Raw genomic sequence first — 12338 nt, 5'->3', positions numbered from 1 at the left:
TGAGTCGGTTCCGACTCAATGGCACCTGACAACAACAACAACTCTACATTTAAATCATGAAGGAAATTTGAAGTCTATATGGGTTTCTCTTTCTTTTTCTTTTTTTTTTTTCTTTTTTCTCTCTTCATATAAACCCTTTGTCTTTTCTCATTTTGGATGTTGAAGTCTGATTGAGAAAATGCAGAATTATAGATAACTGTTTATTGTTACAAATGATAAAGGGTAGTTCATAATATTAAGCCCATTTCCTAAAAGATTACCAAACAAAGAATGCTATTAACCCATTGACCTTGGAGTGGATTCTGATTCATAGAGACCCTATGTTGCTGTTAAATACCCTTGAGTTGGTTCTGATTCACAGCGACCCTGTTTAGGGTTTCCAAGGAGAAGCTGGTGGATTTGAACCATTGAACTTGAGGTTCAAATCAATCTTGTGGTCCAGTGCATTATCCTGCAGCACCACAATAGGACTCCATAGAAACCCTATAGGACAGAGTAGAACTTCCACATAGGATTCCTTTATGCATGCCTTTCTCCCACAGAGTGGCTGGTGGGTTTTAACTACTAACCTTTTGGTTATCAGCTCGGTGCTTAACTCGCTCTGCCACCATGACTCCTTAAGAGTGCTGCATGATGTAGTAAATAGCATATGTACTATGGTTTAAACATGAATTTGATTTTGAAAACCCACATTCTGATCACGATAGTAGTGGTTTTTGCTTGTTTTTATGGTTGCCTGCATAGTGGCCACAGAGGGCCTGCCATGAGTTACTTATGTTGTTGTTAAGTGCTGTTGATTCATACTTACCTTTAATTGGTTAGGTTCATTCGAATGGGAAAAACAAATTGTCTTCAAGAATCTTATGTATATTCATATGTTCAAGAATCTGTTTCTTAATAAATTTCATCTTTTAGAGTCAAGAATGGGCACACCTGAGAACAGTAGTGTGAAGGGTCAGGACCCAGGCATTTGTCCATCTGTGCCACTGTCCCCTAAATCACAAGCAAAGAAAATTGAGTGGTGAGGTAGAACTGTGCAGTAATACCACATACCATATTCCCGGAATCAAAACTGATAAAAACAAGTCTACTCCATGAAGAAAGAACTTACAGTTTGTCACTATTGATTTCTGGTAGGGCCTGGGAGTCATTTTATGGAGTCTTCTTGAAAGATGATTCAATTTCTCTTTTAAATATATTCTATTTTATTATAACATTAGATTATCAGAGCTTGAGAAAAATCACTTTTAATGGTGAAGTTTCTGCCCCATATGCTGCTTTATTTTCCATGCTTGCTTGAGATTTCAGTTGGTGTCATTGATCCTTCCATGAAAATAAAAACATAAATTCATATGTGCTCTCTTGAGATGGGATTTTGCTGTGCAAATGGGAAAATAATTATGCAAATGTGGATGAGCAGATGAGCTTATTCAGGCACAAGTACTTTATTTGTGGCTCTGCAGTGTTTTATACTAACCAACCATGTCAGTAACATTATCTGGATAATTATAATTATTGTGTCTATTTCAGGTGGTCCACCCTGTGAAGATATAGGTATATATGAATCATAAAGCAAGTGTTCCTCATGGCTTTTATATAAGCACCTTGATGGAAAAAGTCATTTGTTTTCTGTAGTGAATGTCTGCAAACAATATGGTTTTTTAAAAACTTTTTATTGTTTACTGAGTGAAGGTTTACAGAGAAGTTCATCAATTTTGCATCCCACACATCATACACTATGTTTAATCTCAGTGATTGCAATCGCTTCCATGCAACAACAATTATCCCACTTCCTTCCTGTGGTACCCATTTCTCTCCCACTTGCTTTCCCATCCTTCTGAACTTTGTCCTTAGATAACTGATACCCTTTTGATCTTGAATGTTTGATAATTCCTTGATGAACATATTGTCATTGCTCCCTCTGTAAACCTATCTACTGCTCAACTGAAAATTTGGCCACAAAGGTGAGTTCCTTTTCAGACCTGAATGGTTGCCAAGGGACATAGTCTTGGGTTTGTTTTCTGACTAGGTAACCTGGTCTTTTATATATCTATATATATGTAATTTTGAGTTTTACACAGTTTTAAAACTTGCTCTGTATTGAGACTCAGCTAAGTGATACTCACCTTGCTATGGATGTCGCATACATTAATTTCTGACTCATAGCCATCCTATAGAGGTTTTCTGAGGCTGTAAATCTTTACAGGAGCAGAATGTATTTGAACTTCTGACTTTGGGGTTAGCAGTCCAATGCTTATCCTACAGCACAACCTGGACTCACAATCAGCTCTGGTGGGGGTAGCAATTATGTGCTGTGGAGTCGGTTCTGACTCATAATGACTATGTATTGGGTTTCTGAGGTTGTAGAGCTTTACGGGAGCAGAAAGCCTGATCTTTTTCCCATAGTACAGTTGCTAGTTTTGAACTGCTGACTTTGAGTTTAGCAGCCCAACTTGTAACCACTGTGCTAATGGAGCTCCTTGATCAACTCTCGGGAGGATGAGTAATATCTTCACCTCTTTTTATCCTATTTTATACCTTGAGCATAGTCTGCCCTTACCAAATAATAGTTGATTTTTTCTCCTCCACTTAACAACAGCAACAAAACATTTCTATAACTCTTGAAAGCAGGATATGTTAAAGTATGTTCGTATAAATATCATTCATGTGAGAGAATTGTTCCTCAAAATAGATGGTCTTTGGTCAAGTAAGTGTGAAAAAGCGTCTATCCCATTACCCATATAGAAAATTGCCATACATATTGGCATTTTCAGTTCTTTGAGGACTACTTCAGCAGTGAGACCATTTTCAGTTTAACCCAAATTTTCTGGCTTTCTCTCCACTTTTTTTTTTTTTTTTTTCCATAAGACCCCATTAATGTGTTACTCTTCAAAGTATTCTTTGCAAGGCCTTGTTTTAAATTTTTTTTGTGTGTGTGTAAGTATGTGCTAATAATATTAGTAAATGTGGAAATTGAGTTTTGATTAGATGTTAGCTGGACATGCTGTTTGACCTGGCTGGTTTTTTATATGGAACTGCACCACCCGTCAGCAGCATCCGTGTGTGTATGTGAGTGCATGTGTGCATGTGTGCATGTGTGTGTGAATGAAATATACAGTGTGGACTCAACCTGAAAATAGACTGAGGCTGAAAAGAGAACGATTGGAACTGATCTTTCAGCTTGATTTTCTGCTGGAATCTCTCTTGCTTCTCATAATATGCTTGGAAAGTTTTATTTGTACCTCAAGGGCAATGAGCCTGGCCTCATTTACACATATGAATGCAGATAATATCTTTTCCTTCAAGCAGTCTTGCTCATTGTCAACTTGTTTATTTACTTCCTTAGAAAAGGAATATCTATCTCTCTGGAATTAGATGTGACATGGGAAAACAGACACTTTGGTGTCAGAGTTTGGATTTGATTCCTAACTGAGCCCTCTGTGAGCCAGAGCACACTTAGTTTCCTTTCTAAGACTCTCATTCCTTGCTACAGTGACTGGATCTCAGCTGTCTCTGAGTGAATCTTAGAAGACCCTAGTATGAAGCCCTTAACACAGTGCAGGGCATAAAGGAGATGTTTGATGCATAATAGTTGTCTTTGCTGTTATGTTTGTGATGGACAGACAGATCATGACAAAGAGAATTCCACGGGCAGAAAATCACTCAGACAGAACTTAATCTCTCCTGTAGGTGCCATTCCTTATTTCACATTGGTATTCAAATTCTAAATGGTATCACTATTCTTTGTGTCCTCTGTTTTTATGAGGAGACTGTAAACTGAGGGAGAAGTAAGAGCTGACTCATCATCTAAGAAGAGTAATATTTTAATTCTAATAATATGTGAATAAATAACTTGGAAAATGTGTAAATAATTTTAATAATTTGAAATCTAGAAGAGCGACAGAATTGATCGTGCTACTCATAAAGTCTACAAAACATAATCCCCCATTATTTTAGATTTTATGTTAAAATATTGTGCTAAGGTGTTTTTAACAGAGTCTTGTAAAAGTTGTATGTTTAGAAAGATGCTAAGTTAATAGCACAACATGGACTCCGTTGTTTAACGGTACCTTGCCTTTTAGTTAAATTTGTGTTTCACAATTCATTGGATTGTCTAAAAGGAGAATAGAAAAGGTATTAATGAAAATTTAGGATTGGTTTTCAATTTTTGTCTCAACTCATTATATAATTTTAGCCCTAGCCCCATTTCCATTGTTGTTTCAAATTATTTATCGCTGTGCTCAAACAGAACAAAAGAATCATCATGTAATATTTTGCTTAAGGTTATAAGGATGAAAATGTCCAAAAGAAAATTAGAATGATAAAGTTCTTCTTTAGAGAATAAAATAGAATGTTCAATGTAAATTGTGGGTTTTAGGCCAACAGATTACACTCACCTTCATCTTATAGAAAAATGCATACTAGTTTCATGTGATTGTTAATAACATATCATTCATGCTTGTCTCCAGCCATCCATAGCTAACTTGTTGTTGGAAGAAGCCAACTTTGTCCCTCTGAAGCTGATAAATGGGAATTTTGCTATGGTATCTACTTTTCTAAATGCCTAGTGATCTCCAGACAATTTTTTGTGACAGAAATATTAATGAAAGGCTGACACCACTATCATTTTTAAATCTTTATTCAGTTCAGACAGCAGGTGTGGTCTTCTAAACTAAGTTGAAGTAATACAGGGAACAATGGGCCTCCGTGCTCCTTAGACTTATCTCTGTTACACATTAACAAGCTTGTATCTGTGTTGTGATCTTGTTGATTACAGGAGAGGATGTATCAGGGAGTCTCTGCCCAGTGCCTCCTCCTCCAGAACAGATGGCTTGTGAAATCCCCTGCCGAATGGACTGTATGGTGAGCGACTGGACAAAGTGGTCATCCTGTTCCCAGTCCTGTTCAAATAAAAACTCAGATGGGAAACAGACCAGGTCAAGGACCATCCTGGCACTGGCTGGAGAAGGTGAGTCACAATGGAAGTTTTAACTTGAGTTACTTCTTCAAAAACATTTCCCAATTGGTAATTGAAAAGTTCATGATTGGGATGCAACCACCCTTAAGTAATCATATTGTCTGATTCGAAATGTCTCCTAGTGCATCATTCGGTGTTTTGCCTGTAGAATGCTTCTGTATTGCCAGTCGAGGCTTGAATTTTCCCTTCAGTTCTTACACTTTAACAAATACTCTGAGTGTTCTTCACTTTTGGTTTTGTAACTCTAGGTCTTTGCATATGTCATAATTCTTGACTATGTTTTCTTGAGCTGCCTTTTGAAATTTTTTGTTCAGCCCTTTTATCTCCTCATTTCTTTCATTTGCTTTACTTTCTCTATGTACAAGAGCAAGTTTCAGAGTCTCTTCTGATATCCTTTAAAAATTTTTTTTTTACTGTGAATTCCGTCATAGTTTACATGGGAGAACATTGGTTTTACACTTATCACTTCATTGCAATTATTGCAGTCTCCTCTGTGCATCATTGTTCAATGGTATTTGCTTCTATTCCCTCTGGGGTTTTTTGTTTGTTTGTTTTTTTGGATGTACCCCAAAACACTCAGTAATATATAATCATTTAAACAACCAAGGACACATTCTGTAAGCCTACCTCCTGGCTGTCAACACACAGCCTTTCTCTATCAATGAGTCTTGAGCCCTCAGATGCTCTATTTATCCGTGTCTTCCTCTCTGCCTCCCTCTCTGGTGTCACTGCTTTCCTATCTTTTTAATAACTTTTTGCTTTTTCTGGTATGATGTCCTTAATGTCATTCCACAATACTTCTGGACTTTAGTTATTAGTGTTTATGCATCAAATTTGTTTTTGAGAGGGTCTTTAAATTCAGATGGGATATATTTAAGGTCATAGTTTGCCTCTTTTGGATTTGTTCTCATTTTCTTCGGCTACAGTCTGAACTTGCATATGACCAGTTGATGGTGTTTTCCACAGTTTGCATCTGTTCTTGTGTTGGCTGATGATACTGAGTTTTTCCATCATGTTTTCCCACAGATATAGTCTGTTTGATTCCTGTGTTTTCCATTTGGTGTGGTCCATATGATAGTTGCTTTTTATGTTGATTTAAAAAGGGATTTGAAATGAATAAGCCATTGGTCTTGAAAAATTCTATCATGTGATCTCACCCATTATTTCTATCATGAAGCTCATATTATCTAAGTGCTGAGTTTCCTCCTTGTTCCCAAACTTGGTATTTCAGTCACTAGTTATTATCTATACATCTCGAGTGTATATTTGATTAATATTAGAGTGAAGAAGAAGTTGGTAGAATTCTTCAATGTCATCATCACTGGTTTTAGTGGCTTGTGTGTAAATTTGAATCATAGTGGTATTAACTGGTCTTCCTTGGTAGGTGTATGGATATTGAAGTGTGTAGTGGTTACGAATCGGGCTGCGAACCTTAAGGTCAGCGGTTTGAAACTACCAGCCGCTCCGCAGGAGAAAGAGGAGGCTTTCTACTCCCGTAAGGATTTACACCCTCGGAAACCCTGTACAGGGTCGCTATGGGTTGGAACCGACTCAATGGCACTTAACAACAACAACAACAACAACATCTGATGATGAATGTTATGCCATTCTTGGTGAATTTGTAGTACCCACCATAGTACATCATATAACTGTCTGATTCAAAATGTGTAAATCTATCCATTTTAGCTCACTAATGCCTAGGATATTGATTTTTATGTTTTCCATTTCACTTTTGACAGATTAAATCTTTTCTAGCTTCATACTTAATACAGTCCATGTTCTGATTATTAATCGATGTTTCCATCTCTTCCCCAATCATGTTTTGTATGCCTTCCAATCTGAGGGGCTCATCTCCTGGCACTATATCTGACAGTGTTATGCTGCAATACATAAGGTTTTCAGCTTGGCACTATGTCTGACAGTGTTCCACTATTGTTCATAAGGTTTTCAGTAGCTAATCATTTAAAAATAGTGCTCTTTCATCATCATGTGCAGTGTCTCCCTGGGTATCTGTATTTATTCTGCTCTTTCTGTAAGACACCAGTCAGAAAAGACTAAGCATAGGACTAACAATACCCTAGTATTACCTCATTGGCATAGCAAAAGAAAACCACTACCCCCTTTTCACAAAGGATTAGATTTACAAGTGCAGAGAATAGGGCTTGAGTGCAACTTTTTAAAGGAGCACAATGGAATCATTTCTATGTATATATATTTTTTCTTTAATCCTCTAATTTACCTTTGTTCACATTTTTTGTATTTAGTCCATATCTGTGGTGGTGCAGGTGGTTTGTGATTGGCTGCTAACCTAGTAGTTGGCATGGTGAACCCACACAGCAGCTCCTCAGAAGAAAATGCTGGTGAACTGCTTCCATGAAGATTGCAGCCAATAAAACTCACTGGAGTAGTAGTACTCAGTAACAGGGGGGTTGCCATGAGTCAAGGGCCAACTGTAGGACCGCTAACAATAACATAGCAATAACATACACATATGTGGGCCTTGACCATCAGATGAATGCCATTTTCTCTTTTCTTGAGAGAAAGAAACATAGCTAGTTGTCAGTCATTCAGTTTTAAGTAGCTCATGTAGCTGGGAACATAATTGAAATATTTTTGGTAAAAGAGATCCAAATTAAGAATCAGGAGACTTGCTAAGACAGAGCCATTGCCATGCTGCAATGAGTTTCGATGACAGGTAAGACGGGGAAATTTGCACTGACTGCCTAAGACAGGCAGCCTCCCGTAAACAAATAATAAATAAGGGGGAATCTGGTGCAGACCATACAGACTCGGTCAGGAGTCCGAGGCCTGTGGGCTCAAACGTTGCAGACCGTCCAAACCATAGACTCTGTGGATCAAACTATAGCCACCTAGCAGACATAGCAAACTGTCCCTCATCTGATTATTCAGTTATGCTGGTTAGTAATTCCATACATGAGCCCTGGATATCCACATATATGTAAAAACCTTCCCTAAAAGCCGAGACTGTAAATGCCAAAAAGGCAAAGTTTCCCCCCCCCAAAAAAAGCTAAAGAGGATAGAGAGAAACACTGTTAACCGATGGTATGTGGAGGGGATTATAATCAATGTAATGAAACAAGGTATATGAATGTTTGAATGTGAAACTGATGATGTGCCCTGTAAACGTTCACTCAATCCACAATAAAAACCTTAAAAAAAAAAGAATCAGGAGACTTGGCTTCTCAACCTTGAACTGCCACTAACATTGGCTGAGTACCTGATCTTTAAGCCATGAGCTCCAGTTGTTTCATGTGGGCCTGTTCAAGGGGTAGAAAGATGAAGGCTTTGAAATGTCTTGAAAGAGCTAAAAAGTGCTACGGGAATGTAGACAGAAGGCATCAGGACAAATTAGAGGAGCAGATGTTCCTATTATTGAAAGCACTGATCTCTGTCCTGAGAAACACATGAGATTTCTTTCAGATTCAAGACTTTCTTTGTCTGCCCATAAGTTAGTTATAGGACAGTGGGGTGGGGGTTGGTGCTCTGGTTACTGGCTGTTTGGAACTCCCTTATAATCAGGATTCTCATCCGTAATTCTGAGAAATGGGGCCAGGGTCAAGGTGAATGAAGATCTACATATTCTTAAACTGTAATTTTATTTCTTTTTTTTCCTTTTATATTTCTGGAAGGGGGAAAGTTGGCAGAGGTATTTAATGGGGGAGAAAATAACAAGTGTAACAAAACCAAGGTCACAAATCTTCTGGAAAGTTGGGCCTATTGAATAAAACATTATAGTGTGGATGACGAGGGAAAGATCAGTATTTCAGATAAGTAACACTTTTACATGAATGTAAAACTATGAAAGAAAAGATAATGATGAGATTTGATTGTCTGATTCACTCAATAGTATAAGGATACACACCTGTCTGGTCTTCTTGCCAGTGGTTAGCACATTGTCTGATACAATTTCAGAGTCTAAGGATGGTGTAGCCTCCCTTGTCAAACTTTAACAAATACTTATGGATTTGTCAAATCTCAGTAAAATGCATTGCTTGTTGGAGGGTTGCTATCTTAAAATGGTACTCTAAGAAAAAGAATGCCTGTTTGTGGAAAGGGAGACCATATGTATACAGTTGTATGCATGTGGGTGTCCTACTAATCCCACTTCAAGGTCATGGACTATTTTATCTGATTTATCTTGTTGTTGTTTTCAAGTGTCATTGAATTGATACCAATTTATGAAGACCCTGTATGGAGTTTCCAAGGATAGGATGGTGGGTTTGAACTGCTTACTTTGCAGTTAATCTAGTGGTTATCCTAGTGTGCCACCCCAGGACTTCCAATTTATGTAGACATAATGATAATAAAAGAAAAGCAGTTTTCTTGGAAATGATCTCAAGAGATAGGTACCCCAGAGGTGGGCAGCAGAGTCAGTTTATTTTATAATCTAATTAGCATGAACTGATGCTTGTTATTTAAGAAAGAAGAGGTTGTTATTCTAGACAAAATAACCATGACCTTAGAATGGGAAAAGAGTGCAGGTGCTCTGACCATTGGGAAACAATGTCAAAAAGATCATCTTTATGTACTATTAAGTCAGCAAAATAACAAAAACAACAATAGCCACATCTACAATGAATATATATTCTCATTTATGTTTTTTGTTTTTAGGTGGAAAACCATGTCCTCCTAGTCAAGCCCTCCAAGAATACCGTTTATGCAATGACCATTCCTGTATGCAACTCTACTGGGAGACATCACCTTGGAGCCCCTGTTCTGAAGACACATTGGTAACTGCCCTGAATGCAACGATTGGCTGGAACAGAGAAGCTATGTGTGGTGTAGGCATTCAGACACGAAAAGTCTTCTGTATCAAGAGTCATGTGGGGCAAGTGATGACCAAAAGGTATTTGTAATATATGACTGAAAATGTATGTGACTATTGCAGAATTAAGCATTAATAATCAAAACATTTATCAAACAACAAATATGTCTCGTTCTATGCTGCAGGATGTTTATTTCTTTTTTTGCTTTTTAAAAAGATTAAAAAGTATGCCCCAAACAAGGGTAAGCATAGCCACAATATAGACCCTTTGTGATGTTATCATACATGTTTTGGTTAATGGATGAAATAACATCTACAAATACTGAATAAGTATGAATAATCAAATGTGTTCTATAGATCATCTCAGTGTTTTTAAATCTTCTCCAATCAGCATTTTGAAAGTCAAAAGAAACACAAAACAAAATAAAAAATCACAATTATTATCAAGTTGATTTGTACTCATAGCTACCCCTTGTATTGCAGAGTCAAACTGTGCTTTTGGGATTTTCAAGAGTGACCTTTCAGAAGCTGATGTCTAGTACTTACATGTTTGCACTATTAGGGGACTAATTGTTTAGAAATCTTCCTTAGGCCTCACACATCTATTCTGCAGTGAGCAAATCAATTCATCAGTTGTTATCGATTACACTGATGGATGCCCTCAATACTGTTACAGTTTAGTTCTCGACTACTTACTTAAAGGTTGGCATTTTGAACCCACAGAAAGGCACCTTGGAACACAAGCTTGGCAATCTCTTCAGTTCTAACTGTACATGTGCATGAGGTCACCATGAGTTGGTACCACCTTGAGGACAACTAACGGCAACAGTACTCTACACATGGATACATTTTAAAAGACGATAGGAAAACTATTAAATTTGGACATGAGGACTAGGGTAGAGATACCAGAGATAGTTGAGAACAGTTTCGGGAGACTGGCAGACTCTGCTATTGAATTTTTGTCTGAAGAATGAATAAGGAGACAAACCCTTTCTCCTATGAAAAGGTTTGTGAAGAAAATGGAAGGAAACTATTTTCTGTGTGATTCCCCTCTTTGTAAGGATTTCCCAGTGTTCATGTTTGACTAGGTCCCCATCTGGTGGTAAAAGAGTCCACCTCAGCCATAAGACAGGTTGGTGTGAGCTTTGGACTAGTGGCACAAGCTAGACAACTTAGAGTCCTTCTCCAGAAACTTTCAAGCTCAAGCTGGGAGCGTGAGGCTCTTTTTGTATTCATGAACTAACAGTTGCCACAATTAAAGTTAAACTTTGGGCAAAAAGCAGAAGGAGAGAACAAAGGAGCAATCAAGGCAGAACAAGTGCTGGCTTCATCAAGCTCTGGTTCTATCCCTACCAACTACACTCTTTGTCTCCAGGCAACATAAGCAAATCCATTCATTCTTCTGCCTTATTCAAGACAATGTATGGGGGGTTTTCCCCTTGGACAACTCAAATTACTGAATTCATTCAGGGACATCTTAGTGAAGGAATCTGGACCCTATCTACACTGTCATGGCAGTCACTTTTCGCTGAGTATGAGGTAGGGATGTTGGATGCATGGAAACAAGCTGATGTTGGCAAGAATAGTGCAGACTGACCAGACATTGCTCCCTGCTAGCACTGGAGCAAATGCAAGCAAAGGTCGTTAAGACCTGAAGTGTAGCAATAGCAAGGAAACCCTTCTCTCTTTCTTTTACTTGCAGCTTCCAGAAAATTGGGACTTGGTATGTCTATTATTGCAATTAGTGAGTTTCCCAGTGTCTGGCATATAGTGCTCATAAGCATTTCTGGAATTCACAAATTAACTAGACCAGTGTGTTCAGAAATGGTAAGATTGACAAGGGTTGGATATGAAAACTGGAAGACGGAGAGGGACTGATTTTTATCTTCAGCTTCAATACAACAGAAAAGAAAGGAAATTACTTACTATGATAAATGTTGGCAAAGGAGCTATCATGAAGAAGTGAACAGGTCATGCATATGATCTTCCTCTCTTGATAACTCATAAATGTTATTCTTTCTGCTCTAGAATCTAACCCTATAGTGCTTGTAATGTTTTTTGGATCAACTGTGTTTTGGTACTTGCCAGGTGCAGGTGGACTGATTGAATCAGTGAATTATAAACAGACAATAATGTTTCTATGTCACCTGGTTCAGGTGATAATAAAATCCATGGAGCTATGGTAAAATTCTAAAAGGCTTATAAAACTACTCTGCAGATATAAGGGTGTCTTTTATCTGGGAAAGATTGCAGCCTGGATAGGTCTTTATGACCTAATTTCTTATCTACTTTAAAAAAAAGATATAGGAAACATTAAGATGAATATCCAGATGAAAATAAATATGGCCAAGGTGTAGGAGAAAGCCCTATAGAAAATACAGTATACCACAATTCTTTATAGTGATGGAACAATTGAGCATGCCTAGCATCTGATCTTTCCCCATCTACAAAACTTTCAGCTCTGAACTACAACAGGAAAAGGCTACTCATCAATGCAATCTTAGCAAAGAGGCATTAGAATTGAAGCTGACACTTAAGGACTAAATTATCATCATAACTTGAAGGCTATTTAGA

The 12338-nt window shown here is 37.7% G+C and overlaps 1 protein-coding gene across 1 annotated transcript in view; it reads left to right on the top strand.

Annotated features, from left to right (window-relative positions):
* The window catches only part of THSD7B (thrombospondin, type I, domain containing 7B), a 904077-nt gene that overhangs the window by 283614 nt on the left and 608125 nt on the right, over positions 1–12338 (top strand). The window contains exons 7-8 of the mRNA XM_006834598.1: positions 4778–4969; positions 9611–9845. Coding sequence (XP_006834661.1) covers positions 4778–4969; positions 9611–9845 — 427 coding nt within the window. The remainder of the gene's footprint in view (positions 1–4777; positions 4970–9610; positions 9846–12338) is intronic.

The sequence above is a fragment of the Chrysochloris asiatica genome, unplaced genomic scaffold, assembly GCF_000296735.1.
Source record: "Chrysochloris asiatica unplaced genomic scaffold, ChrAsi1.0 scaffold00012, whole genome shotgun sequence".
In the NCBI taxonomy this organism is placed as follows: domain Eukaryota; kingdom Metazoa; phylum Chordata; class Mammalia; order Afrosoricida; family Chrysochloridae; genus Chrysochloris; species Chrysochloris asiatica.
The sequence above is the reverse complement of the archived record's forward strand: the minus strand, read 5'-3'. Positions and strand labels throughout refer to the sequence as shown.